Source organism: Corylus avellana, chromosome 11, assembly GCF_965113065.1.
Source record: "Corylus avellana chromosome 11, dhCorAvel1.hap1.2, whole genome shotgun sequence".
Taxonomy (NCBI): Eukaryota; Viridiplantae; Streptophyta; class Magnoliopsida; order Fagales; family Betulaceae; genus Corylus; species Corylus avellana.
Genome location: NC_142500.1, coordinates 5355103 through 5381491, shown reverse-complemented (window position 1 = coordinate 5381491; position 26389 = coordinate 5355103). Strand labels below are relative to the sequence as shown.

Below are 26389 nucleotides of genomic sequence, written 5' to 3'. Positions count from 1 at the left end.
GTTTAAACATTTCCAGCTAGGAGAACATTAGCAATCAACTTGTCCAAGTTCTGGTAAGCAGAACCACCAGGCTTGACAACCTCTTTTCTTTATCACCCTCCATTAACTCCCTCACAAGCTTCTCAACATCATCTCTCTTAACATCATTATCTATCTCCATCCCAATGCCCCATTCACTGCAAGAATACCGGCAGTTTATATGTTGCTCGACAAAGAATTAGGGCGAGGAGATGATTGGCACTCCACCGCACGCTTTCGAGAGTTGAATTCCACCCACTATGCTTCTTGGTGTCTTCAATCTAATAACACATACTTATTAATTTCTTTTTTTTCTTTATCTCCAAACCTTCTTTCCTTTTATACATACTCATTTATTCTCTTACTTTATTCTTTTCCAGGTCTCCACATCTCTTTTTCATTTCTTCTTTCTCATTTTTTATCGTTTGTCTCCAAACCTTCTTTCTTTTTGTACATGTTCCTTTATTCTCTTGCTTTATCCTTTTCTATGTCTCCACATCTCCTTTCGTTTCTTCTTTCTCATTTTTTTTTTTTTTTTTTTCCTTCATCTCCAAACATTATTTCCTTTGTACATGCTCCTTTATTCTCTTGTTCTATCTCTACACCTTGTTTTCTCGGGAGTTTAGATATCCATTTCAAGCCTCACCGAAGTTAGCATCCAACATTGAAGTTTACCATCCTTGAGTACTGGGCCTATTCAAGTAACCATTCTACCAACCCGACGCAACCTAGTAGGACGGCTTCTAATGGCGGTCAAACCGGCAATCAAAACCTCTTTCTTATTTCTGAAGTCAAATGGGAAGTCGAAAGTGGATCGTTGGAATTCTAACAAACCCAACCCAACATCGTTGTTTTACTACAATAAACTTGAAAGGATATTGCAAAAGCTACCATCGACATGCCTCCGAACAACTCTTCATTTTCAATAAACTTTAAGCTAAATTAAATGTCCCGACTCCTCTAGCCCTTTGTATTGCTTAGACAAAATAAATAAATAAATAAAGGTAAATTATATTTCTAATAATTTATACTAATAGCATTTGAAACAATATTAAAAAGTGGGGAAAAAAAGGAGTGAAAAACAAGGATAAATCCAGATATCATCAGCAGAATTTGCACAAGGTTCCCACAGTCCACAGATAGGAATTTACGATTTGATGTAGTCTGGTTCAAAATCAAATAATACCATTCGAGTTTTCTGTTAAAAAAAAATGATATAATTAAAATATTTAATGTCGTCTTGTTCAGACTCGAGGAGTAACACCGAATTTTTCTGTGAAAAAAATGATATCACTAAGCATTCCTACCAGCCATATACTGTTTCTTTGCCTACAAAATTTTCTACAACAGTTACAACACTCTAATCAACCTTCCTGTAACACTTTTTACACACCAAAAAATAAAAATAAAAGGCTTTGCCAGAAACCAGTCAGTTAAATTTTCAGCATTAGCATATGAACTTGATACACTGGCTAGCGAATCTCAAGATCATCCACTGCCAACTGCCGATTATAGTACCGAGTCATCTTTTTGATAGTGAATCCAGCAGATAACAAGTTCGCCAGTTTTTCAGCAAACATACTTGAAAGAAGGAGAAACTTGGAGGCTTAGGGCGATGCCCAGATCTTTCAGTCGGAGAATGGTTGAGAGTCCATGCACAGGTGCACCAATTTTCTCTGGTATTGCCCATAAAATTCACTTACTGCTATAACGTCTTCATTCTCTGGGTCCAAGCCAGGTAAGCTGTGCAGCTTATCCTTTGTCAAAGAACTTGATTCATCATCTGAATTTCCTAAATCAGCAATTATTTCTGCATGGATTTCACGACAAGCGAGGATGAACATGGCGGCTGTGTCTGGTTGCTGTGCCTCACGAAGCGCTACCAATACCTCTTGAAGTGCACCAGCTGCAACATACAATATCAAAGCCCTGCATTTGGCCATATCAAGCAGCTCAGAACAAGTCAGATGAGAGAATAATATGATAAGGAGAGTTGCAGAAGAAAAATGGTCATACCTCCAAAGGTTGTGTTCTGCGTGAAGAACATGCTCAGCCCACCTTTGTAACACCCTGGATAAACAATAAATAGATTCAGGAGAGGATACTAGGGCACTCAACAATCTTCTCAATGAAAAATATAAAAACTAAAATTAGAATTTGAATTTTAGAATATATGGTAGTTCATTTTTCAATGAGAATCAACATTTAAAAGCCGAAACGCCTTCAGAAATTGTAGCACAAGAAGCCAGAAAGGGGCGGGGGAATCCCTAGGGTCCTGTTTCACTTATAAAGATATTGTTTCTTGGCGCAAAGCATCTATATTTGAATGCTTAAATGTAATAAGCAAGAGTAGGGCAAATTCTAGAGATGACTCTTAATTGTTTGTCTACCCTACTGACACTATCAAATCATGAAATGTGGTAGCAAAGGGCTGAGATACTCACGTTACACCATATACCACTAAAAGATGTTACAGAAGAAAAAAAAAATCAGGCTTCTTTATTAAAACAAAGGCCGGGAATCAATTAAAAAGGGAAAAAAGCTTACTCCTGCATGTATGATGAAATATCTTATCCATAAACTACAGAGGTGCTTGATTTTGGGTTTTGATGGCCCCCATGAGTGGGAGGGGAATGTTTGAGATAACTACTAGGATTAAAATTAGAGAAAGATCACAATAACGTCAAGGAACTAGTTTTGAACTCATCTAGTCAAAGGCCATGTCACTAAACTGGTAGACAAGCCTGTGATATCAAATGAATCCACATATCGAGCTACCACAAGGAGTAAGCAATAGAGCATGAAAGGAAAAATGATTAATAAGATAAAGAAAAACAATATGCATGACAGAAAAGCAAACTTGCATTTTTCAATGATCAGATTAAATTACAAATCAAAAAAGAAAAAAGAAAACCTTGAATAATCAGACCCCTTCAAATGTGTAGCAGCTAAAGTTGCAGCATCTGTCCAGCATCCAGCATCTTGTAGCTGTATAAGAGATTATATGATTATATGTCAAGCCAAAACAAAGTGTAGCATGTTGTCCAATTCTAATTGTGCTTGTAGTTTGGAAATAATAGCATTTTCCTTGCACCCAACAAATTATGAAAAATTCATCTCTGTTCCCTAGTTGCAAGAATCTTTCCTTAACCTGCAGGCGTGCTTCATATTCTGCTCTATCTTTTTTAATTTTTTGACTCTGTTTAGCTAAGCAAATGCGTGTTTATAAAAGTGTACGGTATCACCTCATAGCTAGGGACACCAGTATGATTGCATCACTAATTGTCAACTTGTTATCACTAATTGTCATCTAAGTTGTCTAATTCTATATCCAATAGCATCAGACATTATGAATATTTAAAAAACTGACACTTACTTTCTGTATTAACACATCAATGACAAACAGGATCAACTCCCACTCATGAATGATGAAGCACCATGATGTACATAGATTTCTATGGATTGTTCTATCATTTAACAATTTAACTGTCATGTTTCTCTTATATGCCAAATTCAGGCACTTAATTGGATAAATCTAGGGTACACAGGGATGCAGGGTCTTCCCATCTTAGGTATTTAGCTATTTTATGCTCATGTTCCTTTTTTCCAGATGAAAATGTCTCCATTTGTAAGGTCTTTCTCGAATTTAAACAATCCAACTAATGTAAAAGGTGTGGAGAAGAGGGGGGAAAAATGATCCTTCAAACAAGGCCAACATTCTGCAAAGTTTTATGAATATATCTTTAGAGCCCAACCACAAGCTTTGAAAAAAGAAAAAAAGAAAAAAGAGTTGCATGCTTCTGAAATCAAAGGCAACTTTTACTACTAGTTCTAAACATATGGAAAATGACTAGAGAAAAATTCCTACAAGACAGAGATCCTAACCTGAGAACAAGCTTCCTGATACCTTCCAACAGCGCAGAGAAGATGAGTGCCCGACAGTGACCTATCAGTCCTGACCATGTTGGCTGCAACAACCTAATTGATAATATGGCAGTAAATTAGTAACTAAAATATGTGGAAAATTATACCATTTTGATTTCCATCACCACTTCTGATTTGATACTGAACAGAAGCATAAAATACTCACCTTAACAGCAAGTTCAAGAAGAGACCTTGACACAGCAGAAGAAAGAGCAACTGCACGTAGAGCATTTGCATAGAAGTAAGGGCTCTCTGGAGGAGTGGAAAGTAATAAACTAACTGCCGCTTCCAACTTTCCAACCGAGACAAGCCTGATCATCAAGGAGTACAAGTATCAGAAGATAAGGATCTCCAACTAAAATGCAGGAGCCTAACTGAGACAAGCTAGAAGTAATATGAGGTTAGACAATTCACTATTTGTAGAAGAATGTAATTGTCATGTGTGTAAAAGGACCTGCATGTCATGGGAACAGAGCTATTACCTTTAAAGAGGGATGTTGATTATCTTAACATTTAACTTAATTTGCACATATCCAATGTCAGTAGAAGGACAAGGCCCCTTTTATTTCAGATTGTTATTTGCTGAAATTCTCGAAGCCAGTGGACACAGCACAAAGAAGCTCATGCAAACAGGAAGCATGGCCTGATAAATTTAGGAAGTCCAAGGCTATGTTTGTCACTCCAATTGTTTTCTGTTTACAGTTTGAAAAGCACACATTTCTCAAATACATTAACAAACAACTCAAAACGCAAAGCACCTTTTATGAAACTTGTTACAACTTCTTGCAGGAATATTTTGAGAAAACAGGTGCTTAACTTTTTAATCAATTTTTTTTAACAGGTGTTGTGCGGCCACCCCTCAATGGAGGAGAGGGGTGGCAGCACCCCTCCTCCACTGAGGGTGGCAACACAACCACTTTTTGAAAAAAAAAAAAAAAAAAAAGGGTTTACGAGTCAGCTCTACATCCGTATGTGTTTTTGAGAGTGTATTCCATAGAAATCATTTTCTCAAATGTGGACCTCACCAAATAACACTTCTCAACCACTGAATAACATTTCTCACCTTTATGTCATGTTAAAACACTTTTTCAAATGAAAAATCAAAAACACCTATCCAAATATACTAACAGCCTAGAATTCTGCTTTCTTCTTTTTTTCATTTTTATTTTAGAATGTGTGTTGGCAGATTGGGGGGACAGCAGATGGTATTCATAGGCAAGCATTGATCTATCCTTGAGATATATGTCCACATGAAGCATATCCTTGTAGCATAGCGAGTGATCGTAATTGGCCAGTATATGCATGGTCTTACTAACTACTCAAGTTAAGGCAGCCAATAGGAAGCTCATATAACTGAAGTTGATATGCATGATTTTCTCCGGAAAGGAGAAAGATTTAAAGATATGGTTACTTGAAAAAGTGCATCTCTGCCATAGAGATACGGGTTCAGCTCTATGTTTAGCAGCAAGGACCTTGATGCAAAGTCACTTCAGAGATTATTGCTTTCACTCAAGATAAACTTCAGGGAAGCATTATTGTGAAAGATGAGTCATGAAATGGTTACTATTTTCATTTGGAATCCTCTAATGCTATCCCTCTGGTTTCAACATTTAGGCTATGTTTGGTACTGAATGGTGATTCCTTAGGAATAAGAATAAGTATTACTAAAAATACAAGAAGCTGGAATGAAATGATCATTCTTATTCTTTTGTTTGGTGACAACAAAAGAATGACCAATTTTTTAACTGAAACTTAATCATATTTTTCCCAAATTTCCTAAAATACCTTAACTCCAACTTTTTTGTTTCCCAAAATATATATATATTGGGCAAGAAAAAGAAGAAGAGGGAATTGTTCAGTGGCTGGCACGACTACGCCCGATTGGCACAAGGGGTGGTCGGCCACCCATCACGACCACCCCCGATTGGCACAAGGAGTGGTCAGCCACCCATGGAACACATTTTCTTTTTCTTTTTTCTTTTTTCATATATATATATTATTTTTTTTTTTTAAAAAAAAAACAATGGTTTTTTTGGACAAATTTCAAGGCTATTTCCCTCTCCTTTTGGGAATGAATAGCTATTACTCAAAATGCGGAATAGCCATTCTTGTGGAATGGTTATTCCTAGGAATAATAAGGAGACCAAACAACGAAATAGCTATTCTTATTGTCAAATTGCAACAGAATAGCCTTTCCTAGACCCAGTCCTATCTACCAAATGTGACCTTAATGTCAAATTGCATCACTGAGGATAAACTTCAGGGAAGCATCATTAAAATCCTCTTAAGCTATCCCTCTGGTTTCAACATTTAATGTCTGATGTGTTGAAAAAGATAGAATACAGACTCCTATGTGGATCATAAACAGTTGGGTTCTGGCCAGACTCATGGTGTTCTCAAAGATCCTGAAAGGATCTCTTCTTTTATTTACTATGGCAAAGACAACCCCATGCTTTATCATCATAGCCAATGGCACACAACGTTTGTGAGGTCCTTGATCTTTAATTTCTTCGAAAAACTAGTAATGTTATGATATGCTTTGATAATTTAGAGTCATATATCCAAGATGTGAACTTTCTTGGTGGTGTTGCACAAAAGTAGTGGTGGTTTTTAGACAAAAATATAATTTTCTCTAGACAGTATACCTAAGTGTTGTATTAAAAACTGATCAAGAAATCATCACTAAGAATATGTCCATGCGAGGCTACCTCACATGAAATTGAATGTCCATAATTTGGATAGGTGAACCCTACAAAGCCATTTTTGGCATTGGTTACAAAACATTTCTTCATGATTAAACCAAGCATATAGCTGTGGCTCCAAGTTATCTGTCCAAAACCAAGCATATAGCTACCATCCAAAGAAATCTGTGCAGATGTCCTTGGTTGGCCAGATAAACTTTTTTTTTTTTTTTTTTTTAATTAACAAAAGGAAGGGTAACACTTGAGGCTTCTACTTGGACTAGGCTGGCTTTCTAAGCTCCTAGCCATGGTCTGGCCCAAAGATTAATCAAGTGTAATTTTTAAGTCTAGTCCTGCTTATTAGACCTTAAATGTGAGCTGAATCCTGTCCAAACGAGGACGGGCTCTCATGCACTGGGCAGACCATCTGGCCCATGATTAGGTTGAACATAGAGTAACAAGTTTAAGTAACTTGTATTAGCATTACATAGAACTCATGATTATTCAGCATAAATGTTAACCGGCACAAGTGAAAAAAAAATATAAAAAACTTATGGAGCACTCACTCATGTACACGATTCTGAATAGCCTCTTCTCCCTCTAATTTCTCATGCCATGGCAAACGCTCATTAGCAGTTTCCCACAGCTCTTCTTGCTCAAATGCCATCAACCTAAGTTGACCCTGACTCTGACCAGATAGCACAATTTATGATAGAGAATATCAGAACTTATAATGTAAGAAACAACTGTCAAAGTTGTTTGAGATTTAGAAGATGACAAGCTGCAGTAGATATATCAGGTAGAAACCTAACTAAAATCTGTAACGCCATGTATGCTTTGAAAGAAGACTACAATACTCTAAAAAAGCCGAAAATAGTTATACAATGGATAATACACAAAATGACTTACAAGTGCATCCTTCTTCCCTGTTCCTGGCATTGATCTGTCCTTTGATGTTATCCTCTTCAGCATAGCTGTGTCATCAAGCTCTGAATTTGATGCTGCTACATGGGCTTTTTGTGCAGACTTGTTTACTGACTTGTTTATCAAATATTTGAGAGCATGAGGCAACTGTAGCCAGAAAAGTGCTTCAGAAGATTCACCAAAAATCGCAGCTGCAAAGGCAAACCTTGCAGCACAACCCTCATTCACCACCTTAGCATATAATTTGGCCCTCTCATCATCAAGTATGCAGCCTTGGACAAGGAAACATTGGTAACAGGTAAGAAAAGGCAAATACTAGTATCAAAAGCTCAATTGCATAGTTCTTCATAATTAGAAACACCACATGTAAGACAAATGATCACCTTCTTTTCGATAAGGTTCTAAAACTTTTAGGAGCATCTCTGGCACCACAGAGTCACCAACAGGTGGTAACTCAATCATGTAACTGCGAAGATCTCCTGTGTATGAAGTGGTTCCAGGAATTAGGTGAGGCCTTTTCTCCATAGTTGTACTGCTAGTATTAAACCATGAGGACTTTACCCCCAATTGCAATATCATTCGCAGTGCCTGTAGTGAAAAATTAACAAAGAAATTCAGTGAGTCACAAGAACTGGGCATCCATTCTCCTTCTCTAAATTATGATTTTATTTGAGACAAAGCAAAATTTGCATTTGGTGTCAAGACCACAGCATTTTCTCTAACATGTTTCTGCCCCTGCAGAATAAATAAATGAGATGGAAACCTTTTCAGCAGCTCTCTCTCTCTCTCTCTCTCTCTCTCTCTCTCTCTCTTCCTGAAACCGGAAGGGAAGTTGAAAAGGAAAAAAAAAAAATATATATATATATATATATACCTGCTAATGAGATATGCATGTCAATTTTATTAAGAAGAGAAAAACTATTCATTGATTGTCCTATTTCTTTTGGTTTGCTTCTTAAAATGGTACAACTCTCCTTGTACCTTTGTCATTAACCTGCCAGATATATAAAGCTACATGATCCACCATTCACATCTCAACCAGAATAGGAATGTATATGATATTGTTTTGACACATTGAATCAAGAAGTAAAGTGGGAACACAGTATGATTATTACCAGGGCATGTGGTGTAGGAAGTAGAATAGGAGAACATATAGGCATTGGCCGGAATCTCTCTTTAATATTTCTTGACTGGGGTCCATAAACAAGTTTTTTGTCATTTCTGCATGAAAAAGAAGAAAGAAGTTAGCAAAGCACAAAACATTACCATATTCATGACAAGCTATCAATTTCCAGCTAGAATGACATTAGATATATCAATATTTATTGAAAACTAATCCACCAGTTAAATATGACAACACTTCCAAATCTGATAGTTGGCACTTTTCAAATAATTATGTTACCTTAAAGAAAACCAAATGGTTAGGCACATAGATGCAAAAACGAGAGGGTGAAACCCAAATCCAAAGGAAGTAGACAAGAGAGACATCTAATCAGAGAAAAAGAAAAGAGAAAAAAAAAAATCATGATAACTAGAAATATGAAGACAATTATAGGCAGCTGTCCACTGGTGAAGAGTTTTGAGTAAGGTCTTTAGATCCACCACTGATATCTCTCAATCCTCAAAGCTACAATCATTTATTTCTCTCCAGATACACCACATCAAGCAAGACGGGATCATCTTCCACTCGGCTACCTTTGGAGAAGAACCTCACTGCCCTCTCCAACATGCAAAGAGATCCCCTACTCTCTGAGGCATAACCTACTTTAACCTATGAAGGTCAAAGATAGAACTCCAAAAGGCATAAGCAGTCTCGCAATAGAGTAGGAGGTGATCTACAAATTCCTCCCTCTTCTTCCACATACAACACCAATTTACTACTATTAAATTTTGTTTTCTTAAATTGTCCATGGTTAGGATCTTCTCTAAAGCGACCAACTAAGTAACGAACACCACTCTCAAGGAAACCTTATTCTGCCAAATACTCTCCTCCAAGGGAAAAGGTCACTATCATGGGTGGTAAGGGCACTATAAAACAATTGAACATCAAACAACCCTCTCTCCAAAGGAGCCCAACACAACTTGTCTTCTTCACCCCGTCTTAGTCTCATGGAGTACAAAACATCGAAGAACGTAGTTCTATCTTTAACCTGTAAAGGTCAAAGATGGAACTCCAAAAGGCATAAGCAGTCTCGCAATGGAGTAGGAGGTGATCTACAAATTCCTCCCTCTTCTTCCACATATAACACCAATTTACTACTATTAAATTTTGTTTTCTTAAATTGTCCATGGTTAGGATCTTCTCTAAAACGACCAACTAAGTAACGAATACCACTCTCGAGGAAACCTTATTCTGCCAAATACTCTCCTCCAAGGGAAAAGGTCACTATCATGGGTGGTAAGGGCATTATAAAACAATTGAACATCAAACAACCCTCTCTCCAAAGGAGCCCAACACAACTTGTCTTCTTCACCCCGTCTTAGTCTCATGGAGTTCAAAACATCGAAGAACGTGGTAAAGAAATCTACCTTTCAATCTTGTGCCGCTCAGATAAAATTGATATTCCATTGATGAGTCACTAGCAAGCTGTAAATGATATACTGCAAAAGCATCTTTGAAGTGACTTATACTAAATAACTCAGGAAAAGCTACCGTAAGGGTTTGCTTCCCACACGACACATCACGCTAGAATCAAATTTTAAATCCATCCCCCACCTCGAGTCTAGTGTGTCTAGAGAACCCCCCCCCCCCCCCCCCCCAACCCTTTCTGATAAACTTCCAAAGCTCAACCCTATACGATCGATTAACCTCACAAGAACACCATCCAACCCACAAGATGACACCTCGAGTCTAGTGTGTCTAGAGAACCCCCTCCCCCCCCAACCCTTTCCGATAAACTTCCAAAGCTCAACCCTATACGATCAATTAACCTCACAAGAACTCCATCCAACCCACAAGACGACATATTTACAATCTACTATCGCTCACGACAAAGCCTCTCTCTTAAAAGCATAACGCTATAACTACTTTCTCAAGAGGGCTCGGTTAAACAAACTCAACTTTCTTACCCCCAGCCCCCCTTCCAAAATCGGAGAAACAGGATAAACTTACCAAGTAAAATTTGAACTCTTCACCAATGCCACCTGGCCCATTAGAAATCCCTTTGTAACTTCTCAATGCAATTGGCAACGCCAACAGGGATGGAGAAAAGAGACAAGAATTAGGTAAGCAAATTTGACAAGCTGCTCTTTAAAGTAATCCTACCACCTTTGACAAATACAATCTCTTACAACTGGCTAAGTGACACTCTATCTTCTCAATAATGCCATCCCATATAGACCTGGCCTTAAAAAGAGCTCCCAGTGGAAGACCAAGATACTTCAAAGGCAAGGAAGAAACCCTACAACCCAAAATGTGAGCCAAGGCTTCTACATTACTGACATTACCGACAGGGACTAAAATCTGATTTAGCTAGACTGATCTTCAAACCTAAGACAGCTTCAAAACATATGAACAAACAACACAAATAACGGAAGAGGCCAGGGTTTGCCCTGCAAAAAACTTGAAGTGTGATCCGCAAACAGGAGATGGAAGATGTTAAGCCCACCAACATTCCTAGACCCCACAGAGAATCCTAAAAGGAAACCCCCATTCACTATAGCGGAGATCATTTTGCTGAAGGCCTCCATAACAATGACAAACAACGGAGACAAAGGGTCTTCCTGTCCTAAGCAACGAGAGCTGCTAGAGAAGCCTGTCGGAGTGCCGTTCACCAAAACAAAGAAACACACCAAAGAGATACGTACACTTAAAGAATGTTCTCACGAATTATTTTTCTATAGAAACTGAAAAGCAGGAACAAAAAGGATGAAAAATCCTTCAAGGAAATGATCACCGTAGAAAATGGTGTGGAAACGAAATCCAACAACTATCATTCTTATTTGGAACAATACTTGTTCAAAATGGTGAATAAGTTGTTGAATATAGAAAATTATTTTTTATAAGTATATAGAAAATTATTTATTGAATAGAATCAATTTTGCTCTTGAGAATGAGTAATGTTTTAGTGCTTTGTTTTGCTTTCCTGACATATAAGAGATCAAAGCAGTTTCAGCTCTTTACTCAATTGTTTTAGAACCAGTACCATATCATAGGCTGCAGAAATTACATAAGGACCCAATTTGACACCAAAACATGTGCAGCGAGGCACTGTAGCAATGTGAGATTCTCCATAATAGGTCTAAGTGTCTTAAAATTGTAATTGCCTTTCTTCCTTATCATAAACAGAATACGCATGTTAATGTCACTCTCATGGGCATCATCATCATCAGTGCTCTGATTATTAGCCACTCAAAACCTTCCACACCTTCTACTCTAACCAGAGCCATAACAGAGCACCATCTAAACTCAGCCAGATCTCATCAAGAACATCCTTTAATGAAATCTTGATTACTTATAAAAAAAAAATAATAAAAAAAAAAAAAAAAAATCTTGGTTACAATTACTCTTGACATATCAAAGATATAATCTTGACATTCTTAAGCATATAAAAACAATAAGGACATAGAAAAGAATCCAAAAACTCAAAAACAGTTCTGGCACATACATATTAACCTCAACAAGGCGAAAGCTACTATCAGCTCCAGCAATGCACAATACCATAGGGTCATTTTTTTCAGTTCGCAAAGGCAACCAGTCAAGCTCCAGTACAAGGGTCCCTGGAAATTGAGGTTGTAAAAGAGAATTGGCTAATGGGTCCTGAGAATCCTGCATTTGAGAAACATGAAGAGAATCAGGATCAAACAGGATCAAACAGAAGAAGAATCCTCAAAAAGTAATTTATTTAAACAAAACAAAATTTACATCATTCAACAGAATATGCAGCATGTACATGCTGGATTTTGAAAATTGTCCAGCTAAGAACTCAACAAGAGTCTGAAGAAAGTACATACAAAATGCACTACTAGTGACCAAATTTTAGAAAACGCATACTACATGGACAAAAAGAGTTGTCAGCACGTCAGAGAAGTTGCAGTTCATTTGTTACCTAAATTACATGGAAAATAGGCCAAAGAAGTATACTAACATGCACAATGAATCTTTCCTATTCAAGTGGCTTATAAGAATTATGCATGGTATTAGCTCCATTTGGTAATCTCAAGATTGCAAATCACCAACTATAATACATAGAAAACTGGCCCTGTGGCTGAGTAGTACTTCTCCACTTTCGCAAGGTGGAGGTATGACATTGGACCTGTTATGTGTGCGAGTTTGAGTTTGTGGAGTTGGGGACCTTTCTATAGTTTGGCTGTTTCGCCAGAACAAGAAATACAAAATATGCATTACACCTATCAATAGTGCAGTATAACAACATCAAATCACAAATTGAAGAAGGAAACAAAATTAACAATCTCATCTTTCATACTCACAAGATCAAATACAGAAAATGTGTTATCATAAAATAGTACAGCAATACGCCCTCGGCTACGGTCTCCGGTAACTACAGGTGAGAATTTGATCCGCCGGATTCCTTCTCTATGAGTGTTAAATGAGGAAGAATATCCAGTTGTTACATCCCACCACCGTATGTTCCCCGACCTGTCCCCCATAACCTGAAAAATGAATTAAGCAGCTGCCACTCAGTAGATATATCTATTGGAATGATCAATTTCCTTAGACTACCAATGAGATCAAACAATTCCAAAAGATATGATGCATACCACATGAGGCAAGCGGTAGGCCATGGCTGTAATCAATCCATCAGAAGATACAAAGGAGGAAGAAGGCCATTTTGGTCTAGAGACAAGTAACAAATAACCTCTATGAGATATAAAAACAGACCAAATCATAAATTTATGTAAATGTATGCAACATAGGTAGTCAATTCAAACCAATGTTTAATATGTCATTTCATTGATATAAAAAAACTGTTGGAAGGGTATTAAGAACTATAAGATAATTTTGTTTTTTAAAAAAAAGAATCAAAGTATAAGGAAACTATGCATGAGTAGAATAAGAACTATTGAAAAGAATTGATACCAATATCCCAACCAAAGGGAACATAACAAACAGAAATTTTTTTTATAGCTATCATATTCAATCTCCATATTCATCTTTGGACAACAGAAAAACTATATGCAACAAGGATGCTGCCAAATGCATGGATGGTACAAGTGCAGGTTCAAGCGCAACCACTTCAAATCCTGACTTGCAAAGTAATAACAAGGACTCAGACAAGGGCGCAGACATCCCTTTCAAAGAATACATACATATTAGGAGAAATCCACGAATGTAAGATGAATCAGACAGTGATTCAGCACAGCTAAACTATTGAAAATAAATATGGCCAAGGCTTTCAAAGAGCGACAAAATTTTTCATTATGAGACATGCTGCCCCAATGTGTGATAGTTGCTTCCAGAAAACAAGGAATTTGATTTCTTAAAGTTGCAGAACTGCAGCCAACAGAATGTTAACCTATAGCACAGCCGTTTCTATATGAACCACCTGGCAATCCAAAAATCATCATCTATTCATACTTCCCAGAAAAATAAATAGAGAAGAAACGTAAAAAATCATACATTTTTTTATTTTTTGGAGTAATGTTGTATATCAAAAGCGCAAAGGGGCGCAACTCTAGTACACAGGAAGTATACAAGAGAACACAGGAAAAAAGAAAGAGACAAAAGATCCCAATAAAGAACCCTAAAACCCAAAGAAGCCCTAAACCCACAGAACAAACCCCTAAACCCCAAAGAAGCCCTAAACCCGCAAAACAGTCCTGCCTTTAAGCGGACTAGAGCCACTGCCTCCAGCATGAAAATTAAGGGAGTATTCCAAAATTTTAAGCTCCCTCTTCCCCTTAGGTTTAGAAGCAGAGACCCCATCTTCAAGATACCAACCCTCTTCAATGACAGAAAAAAGATCCGTAAGTCTTTTCTCGTCGCCCCCAAAAGACAACCCCATAATGGGAACAGCTCCCATCGCACTAAGCACAAACTCGGAATAGCCCTCAACCCCCACCTCACCATTCTCTCCATCCCCTATCCTTGCCAAAACACCCCCCTTTGAGGATTCGCCCTCCTCAAGGCCTAAAAATCATACATATTCAGATAACTAACATGTAGACCGAATGCAAAGATACAGACTCTAAGTGCACCTATTCACACTTAAGAATTATTATACCTGAAGTCTCGGATCCTTCGCCCATGAACCTCAAAAACTCCAAGTGCGCCATTTACAAGAGCAAATGCGAAACTTTCGGATGTGTCATCTTGAGATCCATCGGAGCTCACTGCCTCTGCATATTAAAGTTACCTTCATTTACATACAATTAATTATCCAAGAAAAACAAAAGCAATTACATAGACCAGATACTATCTACATCTTTGCAGCTGAAAAAGAAACACCGTAAGAAATATGTAAGCATTTCAACTAAAGATGCTCACTAGAATCTGCAGATGATGTCGTTGATGGCGTAGAAGCCCCATCTGATGCCACAACTGTACGATCTCCAGACAATAATGATGATTGCCTAGAAGAACCATTTTGAACAGGCCTTGGAACTGTCGGAAGAGTCCATTCCAATACCGTAAATGGAAGAGCTAATGATCTAAGCTACATGGAGATATAAAGTATAGTAAATATCTAACTCAGAAATTAATAGTCTTAACCAACATTGATAGATGTGTGCGCATGTCCACAAATCAATACACGTACATATTTTATCTAAACTGCAAATATTTAACTGGTTTTAGATTAGGAATTTTTTTAAAAATAAAAAAATAAAATTGAAAGCAATGTAAATATCATGAGGAAATAAATTATAAATAACAATAAAATAATAAATTATTATAAACAAACACCTACCTAACACCTTTTCAATGTATTAGATGAACGTGTACAAGATATGTGAAGACAGAAAGTATGATACATATGTAAGCATTAAAACTTCCTTGGCACAATCAGCAGAAAAATATAAATGGAATCCATAAGATAAATTTTTTAGTCCACAAGGCATTCTCAATGACAGAGGATAAGTAAATAAACACACTCTGATATTAGATTCAGAAACATCCAAGCAATCCAGACGGAATTTTCAGGGCCAGGCATAATAGGGAAAAATAAAAAAGAAAAAAAGAAAAAAATTAACAAACTGGAAAATAGATGGGTGCTTAGGATGACATGTTCCAAACTTGGTTCTAAAATTTTTATCATAAAATTTTAATTAGGTCACTTGAAACCTAATAAGACCATATTATAACATAAATTTTATGAAATCTAATGAACTCATCCCGAGAACTGTGAGAGCCACTCCAACTCTATCTGAAAACAAGAGCCACAAGATAAACAAGCAATTACCTAATCCTTTTGCTATCTAGCCACACTCACAGGTACATGTATCGCAGACCAATTGACATGACACCTTACAGATGTTTCATACATCAAAATCCATGTTTCTCTCTAGATTATAAAGGGTTTTTTTTTGGATAAGTAATCTCTATATTATACAGGTTTAAAAGGTCTAAAAGGCACATACTTAAAAAAATTACGTAAAATCCATTAATGTCAAAATGTTGAAAAGGGTCTAATTGTTAGTTAAAAACAAAGAAAAGAAATGAAAAGTAGAAACACTTTTAACACCCTTGGCTAAAGAATCCAGCAATGACTTTACACATCCACCTCTCACCCACCCATGTTGACCCCAAAGATGAAATATATAAAGCAAAATCCTGTGACTGTGAGATATACATCCTTCATTCGTATAAAAACAAGAAAATATTAATCTTTCAGTCTAAACAAATCTTGACTTTCCTGCTATTGTGACTCCACTTGCTATTTTGTGAAGCGTATCTCTTAGGAAGAAGAAAGCCTTGGATGTAATAGGTAATAAATATCACAACCAAATGATATTAGTGCCCTCATACACTAGGTCCATGTCATTCATACATCAAATCTTCCAAAGAAAATTACAAAATAGATATCTTTTCACAAACAAAAGTAGTTGCGGGAATTGTATAAGCTCATGGACATAAACCCATGGTCCTCTAGTCCCATAGTCCATAGATGACAATTTCAATTATTTGAAAATATTTAAAGTAGGAATGGGGAAAGAAAAGGTAGCTGACAGATTACCATAATGGGAGTTTTCGTCATTGCCCAAACCTCTACAGGTGCATCACGGAACAAAATTAGAAGATACCTGCAAGTTTGTTAACATGATATGAGAGAATGTTACCTTAAACTGCAGATGAAGTTACAAACACCAAAAATCAAGCACAGGAACATTCAAGAAAGAGAAGAGCTACACTTTATGAAGTAAAATCTCAAAGAAATTTAAGCTCCATGAAAACAGGCAGTACAAATTAAAGAATATCAATAAAAAATTCGCTATGAGAACTTTTTCAATGAAGCTATAGTAAGTACTGATAAATTATATCTACTCTATACAGCTATAGTAAGTACTGGAAACATTCTTTAGTGAATCATCGTCAGTCCTTACTAAATAAACATGGCATATTAACTGCTGCTCTGAAAGAAAATAACCACACTTGCCAAAAGTTCTCCAACATTTCTCAACATTCATTTTCCTTTGTCGCCATTTCTCTTTGTTATTGTGATGGAGGCTTTAAGTAGAATGCTTTCTACCACTGTTAATTGGGGCCTTCTCTATAGATTTTCTATGGGTTCTATGCACTCTGGTGTGGTTGACATCTCACATATGCTGTTTGCATATGACACTTTGGTTTTTTATGGGGCTAAGCCTGACCAACTTCACTTTCTGTGTGCTTTATTTCTATGCTTTGAAGCTGTCTCTAGTTTGAAGATTAATCTGGCCAAGTCAGAATTGGTTCCGGTGGTTAATGTGGAGAATGTGGATGGGTTGGCAGGCATTCTGGTCTGCGGTGTTTCTTCTTTGCCTTTGAAGTATCTTAGTCTTTCGTTGGAGGCCTCCTGTAAGGCCAAGTATATTTGGGATTGGGTGATTGAAAAGATAGAGCGCCAGTTTGCTAGTTGGAAAATGATATGCTTGTCTAAGAGCACACTTTTCAATTTGCCAACGTATTTCTTGTCCCTCTTTCTTCTCCCTATGGGTGTTGCTAAACGCACAGAGAAGCTTTTATCGAGATTTATTATGGGGTGGGATAGGAGAAGAGTTCAAAATCCACTTGTTAAGCAGATCCAAGGTTTGTTCACCAATCACTAAGGGAGGGTTGGGGGTTCGAAACTTAATGATGTTTAATCGTGCCCTCTTAGGGAAATGGTTTTGGTGTTAGCGTTATGTGCATAAGAGAGGCGTGGAGGAGAGGTGTGGTAGACTCTCAATCTGGCAGTTCGTGAGGTGAATAGCATTCTAATAAACTACTCGAGTCTTATGGGATGGGGTTATGGAAAAATATTAGGAAATGTTGGGGGTCGTTTTCAAGTCACGCCAAATTTAAGGTGGGAGATGGCGCCAAGATTAATCATTGGCATTATCTATGGTGTGGGACAAGGCCCTTAAGGCTTTTCTTGGTTTATTTGGCATTGCTTGCGCTAAGGATGCTTCGCAACGGCGCACTTGGATCTTTCTAGTAGTTCCAATCAATGAAACGTAAGCTTTGTCAGAGCGGTTCATGATAGACAGGTGGATGTCTTTACCTCGTTTACAATTCGTTGTACTCAGTTAGAGTAAGATGAATAAGAGAAGACAAGCTATGGTGGTCCCCCTCTAAAAAAGGGTTGTTCATTGTTAGCTCCTTCTAAATATGTCCTAGCTTGTAATGATGCCTTCTTGTCTCTTGTGGTATATCTAGAGGGAACGCATGGATATATGCTTCGAAGACTACGAGAGGACATTGGCGGAGCTTATGTCCTTATCTTTTAATACTTTGTATATTTGGACAGCTACGTGTTTAGCTCCCTTTGTGCTTAGCTTTCATGATTTCCTTATTCTTTTTTCTCCTTCTAGTTAGGTGTTTCTTTTGTATACTTCTTGTGTACCCAAGTTGAACTTTTTGCTTTTAATGATATTTCGATTACTTATAACAAAAAAAAAAAAAAAAACATTTCTCAACATTTCAATTTTTTTTCTTTTTTTCTTTATGCCCTTCTTAGAGCAATTTGTTCCAGATTTGTACGTAGAAAATACCCAACATTTACATTTCGATCCATACTCAAGTATCACTGCTTATATTCCTAGCTACCTACTCAAACTATAATTTGAAAAGAATTACAGTTTTCATCAACCAAGATAAGCTGGAATATAATTGTTGGCAAACAATGTAACAAGCATAAGTCCTTTACCCTCCAACCTAATCCCATAAAACTGCTCCAGCAACAACTCTCAATCCTCCCCCACCCCAGGCTTAGTGATGGACACCCAAACGTTCAATAGAAAAGGGATTGCTCTGTTTTAGTATTTAATTAGGAGTTTATCGTTTCAGTTATTTATCATTTTAGTTGTTGAGTCTTAGCTAATTTTATGTGTTACTTTTGGCAGGAATCTAGTTGTCGAATACCTTTTTTATAAAATGATGTTATTGTTCTTTTTTCAATAATGACAGAGTGATTTGGTTTCTTCTGATATCTTTGTGAAATGTGAGGTGTGACTCCGCTAAACCAATAGTGGTGAGACTACGCTATCATCTTTGCCAAAGCTTCGAGAGACTCAGGCCTCACAGTGAAGCTTAATTTTTTTCTTTTCTTGTATTGTTCTGCATCAAAGTGAGACTCCCTTTCTATTCCTATTGGTGAGACGCTAGTATCATTGTTTGTGTAAGATTGTTGTAGCTCTGATCTTTGCAAAGTTGTTTCTTTAATTGTTCTTGTCCAACATCAAAGTGGTATCAGAGCTAGGTTCTTTTCTTGGGATTTATTATTACGTGTGTTGTTAATTATGAGTACAAGAACTGGACAATCCTACGTAGGTGGAAGATTTCTCAATCCCAGAGAGATGATATCTTACTACTAGTTGTCCACCAAATCTCCACTCTTACGCAATGCCTGAATCCGGATTTATATGAGATCTATCAAGCCAAGAACTTGTTGGAGTCGAATTCTTTTAAGAGAGAGAGAGAGAGAGAAGGGGGTTGGGGGGGGTGGTTGATGGAGACTGGAAAACTCAGTAAGAAAGGGATTGCTGTGTTTTAGTATTTAGTTAGGAGTCTATCATTTCAGTTGTTTAGTCTTAGCTAATGTTATGTGTTACTTTTAGTAGGAATCTAGTTCTCAATGACTCTTTTTTATGAAAAGGATTTTATTGTCTTTTTTCAATAATGAGAGTGATTTTTTTTTTCTTCTGATATCCTTGTGGAATGTGAGGTGTGAATCCTCTAGATCAATAGTGGTGAGACTCCTCTATCATCTTTGCCAGACGTTTGTGAGACTTGGGCCTTACGTTGAAGCTTAATTTTATTCTCTTCTTACATTGTTTTGCATCAAAGTGAGACTCCCTTTCTATTCCTATTGGTGAGACGCCAGTATCATTCTTTGGGTAAGATTAGTGTGACTCTGATCTTTGCAAAGTTGTTTCTTTAATTGTTCTCTTTATTTACTTGTCTTGCATCACTTAGGTAAACTGTCATTGATGCTATGGGATTGATTAGAACCCCTTTTGGAATTTTAATAGCCTTCTCCTTACCTTCACAACCAGTAAAGAGCTTCCACTGTGTTCACATAACCTATGCGAAAATACGCCAACTATTATGTTAACTCTTTCACGAGCTACATGGTTAACATGGGTTGCCAAGATTTATATTTTCCCATAAATATAAGTATTCCATTGCAATACATCAGCTATGGCCCCATTTTTTATCAAGTTATACATATTGAATAACTTTAGAACCCAAAATGTCAAAAACCAGATTAATCAGAACACCTATAAGCTACCAATGACAAGGTTTGAATATATTTGTCTACTTTTGTATGCACAGAGAGACCAATGAAAGCACACGATATACAATATATGTTAAATGATAGGCATAAAAATAAAGATGAGAATCAATGGTTGAAAGTCAACCTTCCAGATGAAGAAGTCCTTAAAGCTCTTATAGGTGCACGTTCTGGCTTTTGTAAAACCCGAAACGTTTTATTAAGACCACTTCTAAGACAGGTCACAACAAGCCTATTGATGTAGCCTCCAGATTTTTCATTCACCTGGATCAACGGAAGTGCCAGTACAAATAACATTAAGTGTAATAATGGAAATGGAAATGTTTGAAGAAAAAATCACTAACTGAATATAACTACTGACAACCAAGATCCTGACAATAACACAGAACCGATGCATGCAAATTAAAAAATATAAATATAAATAAGGCAAAGGGGAAGCATGTGAAATTTTTTTTTTTGGGGGGGTGGGGGGGGAAGGGTGGTGTTGGACCAATGTATTTGAACGAAAAATAACATCCTAAATCAAACGTAATATACCTGAGAGTAAGAAAATGAGACCAGTCTAGAATTTCCAAGCCACCGTAACCCTCTAACTGTTCCATTATGCACAGAAAAACTTGCAGTAACAGCATTAGCTGAAACATCAATGACATCAATTGTCCCACTTTGAGTTCCCAGAGCAACCAGTGGAACAGCTACAGAAGGATAGTTTCCCCCACCTTCAATAAAGTCATCCTACTAATCAGCCTAAAAAAGAACAATATATCTGTGTATGTATATGGTTGTGCATATATACGTACATAAATAATATATAAATGCACACACGTGCATGCGCACACACATAAGCTAGTAGGAAATGGCTGATCTAACTATTTAATTAATATGCTAGCACTCACACCACATGTGGGCTCAAATTCCCCTTAAGAAATGAGGCTCAACATGTGGAACATTTAATTAAAATATAAAGTAAATAACGACCAAGGTTCAAACTCCTAACCTTTGTTTTGATACTATGTTAAATCACAACTTATCCCAAAAGTTTAAGCTAATAAGAAATTTTAAATTTAATTATTCAACTAATATTTTCACTCGCCCTCGTTGTGGACTCAAACTTTCCCTTGACAAATGAGGTCCAATATGTTGAATATTTAACTGAACTAATGAGTAAATTGTGGAATCAAGGTTCGAACTCAGAACCTTTACTCTAATTCCATGTTAAGCAATCAATTACCCCAAAGGATTAAGCTAATAAAATGATAAATTTAATTATTTAATTAATATTCTAACATGTTAAATCATCAATTATCCCAAAAGCTTAAGCTAATAAAATGATTAATTTAATCATTTAATTAATATTTTAATATGTTAAATTATCAATTATCCTAAAAGCTTAAATTGCTAAAATCGATGAATTCAATCATTTAATTAATATTATAACATTCTTCCTTGTGTATGGGCTCAAACTCCCCCTCAATAAGAAAGGCCCTACACATGAGGGGTGAATTCGTGACCTCTGCTTTGATAACATATTAAATTACCACTTATCCTACAAGCATAAGCTGATAGGAAATTGATGATTTAATCATTTAGTTAATATTCAAACAATAAGCCTCAAGGGGTTGGCTCAAGTGGTAAGGGCATTGGTCTTGGTGGCATTTCCATCAAATTTAAAGTTCGAATCCCCTTGAGTGCAGACAATTTCTTGGGGCCAGCCCGCCAGATAGGGCGCTTTAGACGGGTTCAAGGTTTACCCAACAGAGGTGAGTACACGAAATATATATATATGTGCGTGTGTGTGTGTGTGGATATAGATATATTTTCTTCCGATGGATGCTAACTCCTAATTAGGAAAAGTAGAAATATTACAGATATAGTAAATTAGTGACATTAGGAAACTAACGGGCCAAAGTAGCTGTTAAAGAAGGCGATGGTACGGCCAGCATGGTCACTGTTGAAGAAAGAAGTTGAAGCTGTCCAACTAAGCTAATCTGCATGAGTGATACGGCTCGTAAGTATAGATGTATGACGTAAAGAAAATATTCAGAACAAAAATAATGATATTCAGCAGTGTATGCCATTGTTCAATGGATAAATGGCTAACACCAGAAAAGAAAAATAAAGGTGCTACGTCCACTCTTGCAATCTTGAACACAGAAAGAAAGAAACTCCAAACACCATAGGCAGATTATACCACAACAAAGTAACATGTGCATATCAACATATCATCAATCAGACAACCCGTAACCTCCATTCTAGTACTTCTACATATCTGAAGATTATCAAAAGTAATGAACTACCATTCATTAAATTCTGTCAGACTTGGTACAAATTATGTGTCCAGTTCACAGAAATTCCAGAACATTGTTCTCCTGTATTGCATGGTCTTTGGCCACGCAACTTTTCAACTTTCTCTTCACTCTCTCCAAGAGAAACAGATTTTGATAAAATAAAATTAAATTAAAAATAAAAAAATAAAAAAAGCTTCAGTACTCCATGTGCGTGTGTGTATGTGTTCACACAAGAGAGAGAGAGCTTATACTGAATTGGTTTTTTTTCCCCTTTATCGTGTCATAATGTTACTGCTTTCAATTCATTAAAAAAGTAATAATGTTACTGCTTTCAGCCAACAAGTAAGAGCATCCAGGAAAAAAAAAAGGCAATAAGTGAGAGCATTGACAATTATGCAAAAAAGATCGGAGAGGAAATACTTATAACCAAACCTTAAATAACATATCTGCCAGGCTGGAGGTAGAGCTTAATGGGCGGCTTCTGCGACCACCCATACGCTCTGGTTGTTTACTTGCTTCCATGGCAGGTCCGCTAGAAGAAGAAACTACGACCTTAGCATCGATCCCTGGAACTGGCACTTCACTGACATCAGCAACCAAGCCCAAGTTTGTATCATCTTTCGGAATACTTTCAGCTCCTTCAACAGTCAAGAGCCAGTTCCATATTTTTCCATCATCAGAAATGGAGATTAAATGTGTCTTAGAAACAAGAAGAGGTTCATCACAAAAATCAAAAGGAGTGTCAAAATCCACATCCGGGGAAGGAGAATGAAGTACATCAGAATAGAGCCTGCCAACATTTTCGAAGGTAGAATCTGATTGGCAGATAGTGGCAGCAAGAATTGAAGGAGAAGGGACAGATGTGCCAATTGAGGGAATCAACTCTTCCATTGAGCACATTATGAGCACCTGCTCTCCTCTGTGACAATATACAAGTGAGTATATTCCCTTGGGACCAGAAAAAACATTTCTGGTCTAATCTACCTTATAATTATGTTAAGAGAATATAGAACTTAAGTTCAAACACTTAACCGAAAGGAAGCATTAAAACTTGTTATAAGATTCAAAACCTTCTAGTTGCAGAGATAAGCATACACCTGTTAACGTAAAGATATTGCAGTAGAAAACGTTGCCAACAGTGATGGTAACCATACATATCATCATCTAGTCTCTGCATACATTCAGAACTCTAGTAGCCTAAAGATAAGAGCCCACTCTGCACGTCCAAGATGCCCTTAACCAACTTAGCCAGAAATCTCCAACTTACTCTCATGGAAAATCACAATGTCTGCTCGAGCTTCTGTAAGTACCTCAAAAATATTTTCACAAAAACCACACACTTCCAACTAAAAATTCATTAAGAAAGCCATGCCTTAGGAAACCCGAAGTCCTGACAAAGGAATTAACCAATAGAAATTGCGACATTTTTAGGATTACACAGCTTTCTAGAAGCCTTAAAGTTTATTCCTTTAGGGAACTTGGACTCCTTTAAAGGAATGCAAGTTTCCCCATCGAAGAAAGGCAGGAATCTAGTACACAGCTCTTCTAGCCCAAGATCCATCTTATGCAACAACTCCTTTAGTTATTTTGGGGGCAAAAAATCATAGGCAAAACCAACTTCCCCAGGTTGCTAACTAAGAGGTGAAGTTGCAATTGAACCAAATGCCCCCTCACTCCTCCACTACCAGACCCAAAACAAGAAGGGAAGTCAATGGGCAGCTGAATGAACTAAACTGGTATGAGACGTATTTGAGGTTCTTTAAGCTTATACGATAATCTTCTTTCAATCATTGCTGAAAAACATACACTTAGTAGTAAAAGTTCCGGTAACAATGAATAGTCAATACGGTTGCAAATTAAACTAAGCCAGCCATCTCCGGAATTGTAAGAAGTTATGCTTATTAAATTATACTGCACTTCAATGTAAAACCCACGAATTTTTCATACATAGCTAAATTCTTTGACTTTCAAACAATGTATAATGGCCCAAATTGGTATGTCAAAAATTCAAGCATGGCAGATCAGAAAACGGAAGAATACAATCATAGTTTCAGAGAAACAAAGGTCCAATTAACACTTACTCTTTCCGTCGCCAAGTGCTGAGCTTCCCATCGAGGTGAACGCAATAGAGCAACTCCTTATTCGGATCCGGCAACACGTCGAGAAACTTGCCGCAGCCACGAGGCAGCGCCGTGGTGAAGAGCACCGTCTCGTACTTCAAATCAAATACCACTAATTCTCTCGGGAACGTCACGTAAACAATGTGCTTCCACAGCGGCGAGAACGCGACCCTCGCCATGTACAGCGGGAAAACTGCCGAGGCGGGGGACGCGGAATTGGAGCCAGCGGCGGAGGCAGTGGCATCTCTCTCCAGTCTCTGCAATTCGGCGCAGTCGGTGGGGATCTGTAGCTCCTTGAGGACGATATCGTCTTCGGTCTCGCCCAGCACCTTGACGGATAAGAGGAAGCCCTTGAGGCCGAGGGCGCAGAAGTGGCGGGAGTCGAAGGGGTCGCGGCGGAGGCAGGAGAGGAACTCGGGCGCGGCGTCGTATTGGAAGACGCAGCGGGCGGAGGAGGCGCTGTAGAGGGAGAGAGTGGAGGGCCCGTTGATGGCTGCGAGGAGACAGGAGTCGGGCCGGGCCTGGACCCAGCAGAGGTCCTGGATGCCGGGTTTCGATGCGGAGTCCGTCTCGAACCAGAGAAGCGGGGATCGGGAGCGGAAATCGAGGAGGCAGATGCGTCCCTGGCGGTCGGCTGCGGCGAGGAGGAGATGGGACGATGAGGGCTCCATGGAGAGGAGGTCGCGGCGGAGGGGGAGAGGAGTCCAGCGGACAGAGGTGACGAATGGCGAGAGGGAATTGGAGTTAGAGGGACTGGGAGAGGGGAGGGGGATAGTGGAAATGAGCTGGAGAGAGCGGGAGTCGACGACGGATATGGAGCTGCCGGCGGCGAAGGCCAGGAGGCCCGAGGGGCTCAGGTCCGCCGATCCAAAGTTGTTGCGGCTCGGCGGCCCCGGGAGCGTGCAGTCCCACGAGTCTAGGCCTGCTGCTCCGGCTGCTGCCGGTGCTCCTCTTGGGCTCGACATTGCCGCTTTTTCTGTCGCCGTCGCAATTCCGAGTGTACAGAGATCACTCTGACGGTTGGGAGAGGTTTTTATTTTACTTTTTATTTGGTCTGACTTTTCCCTCCGGGGGAACTTCCGGTTTGATCGCTGGGTTGTGCGTTCAACGGTTGGTTTTTTACTTTGGAAAATGCACTCGCTCAGACACAAGAGCGCTCGCTTTTACGAGTCGTGCGTTCCGAGTTCCTTGTTATGGGTCGGACTGTTTTTTTTTTTTTTCTTTTATTTTCTTTATTTTATTTTTTTTATTTAGGCTGCTGCTTTTAATTCATCTGTCAGTACTCAGTACAACGTGTCTGTTGTGGAAATTAATTTCTGCGGTTTTTTTTCTTAAATTCCACGTGGTATATGAAGGTTTGTTTAAGGATAAAAATATGTTAATCTTAGTCTTATGTATAACATGATTGTATTATTATATCCTTTATGAATGATTTTTTCTGTTTTCAAAATTATTAATAATGACTTAAAATATAAAATATAATTTTTTAAAAAAAAAATCATTTCTTCTTATAGGAATATTTTGTAGATGGTCGAGTGGCTGTTACTTAAAATTTACAAAAC

General features: G+C 37.9%; 1 protein-coding gene across 3 annotated transcripts; it reads right to left on the bottom strand.

Moving 5' to 3' along the window:
- Window positions 1-1217: 1217 nt before the first annotated feature.
- On the bottom strand, window positions 1218-26007 carry LOC132165252 (Transducin family protein / WD-40 repeat family protein). 3 transcript variants are annotated; one of them, XM_059575736.2, is made up of 20 exons: window positions 24789-26005; window positions 23140-23626; window positions 22320-22407; window positions 20957-21138; window positions 20547-20683; window positions 16682-16748; window positions 14995-15163; window positions 14732-14846; window positions 13269-13344; window positions 12978-13160; window positions 12155-12315; window positions 8663-8768; window positions 7931-8135; window positions 7533-7819; window positions 7190-7311; window positions 4109-4253; window positions 3904-3996; window positions 2933-3006; window positions 2035-2088; window positions 1219-1947 (listed from the first exon to the last, which is right to left on the bottom strand). In XM_059575736.2, the coding sequence occupies exons 1-20, from the start codon at window positions 25790-25792 to the stop codon at window positions 1647-1649; spliced, it is 4056 nt and encodes a 1351-aa protein (XP_059431719.2). In that variant the 5' UTR covers window positions 25793-26005; the 3' UTR covers window positions 1219-1646. The 3 variants fall into 3 exon arrangements, with proteins under 3 accessions (XP_088368060.1, XP_059431719.2, XP_088368061.1); XM_088511934.1 differs by having other exon boundaries at window positions 1218-2088; XM_088511935.1 differs by lacking the exons at window positions 1219-1947; window positions 2035-2088; window positions 2933-3006; window positions 3904-3996; window positions 7190-7311 and having other exon boundaries at window positions 4123-4253; window positions 24789-26007.
- Window positions 26008-26389: the final 382 nt, after the last annotated feature.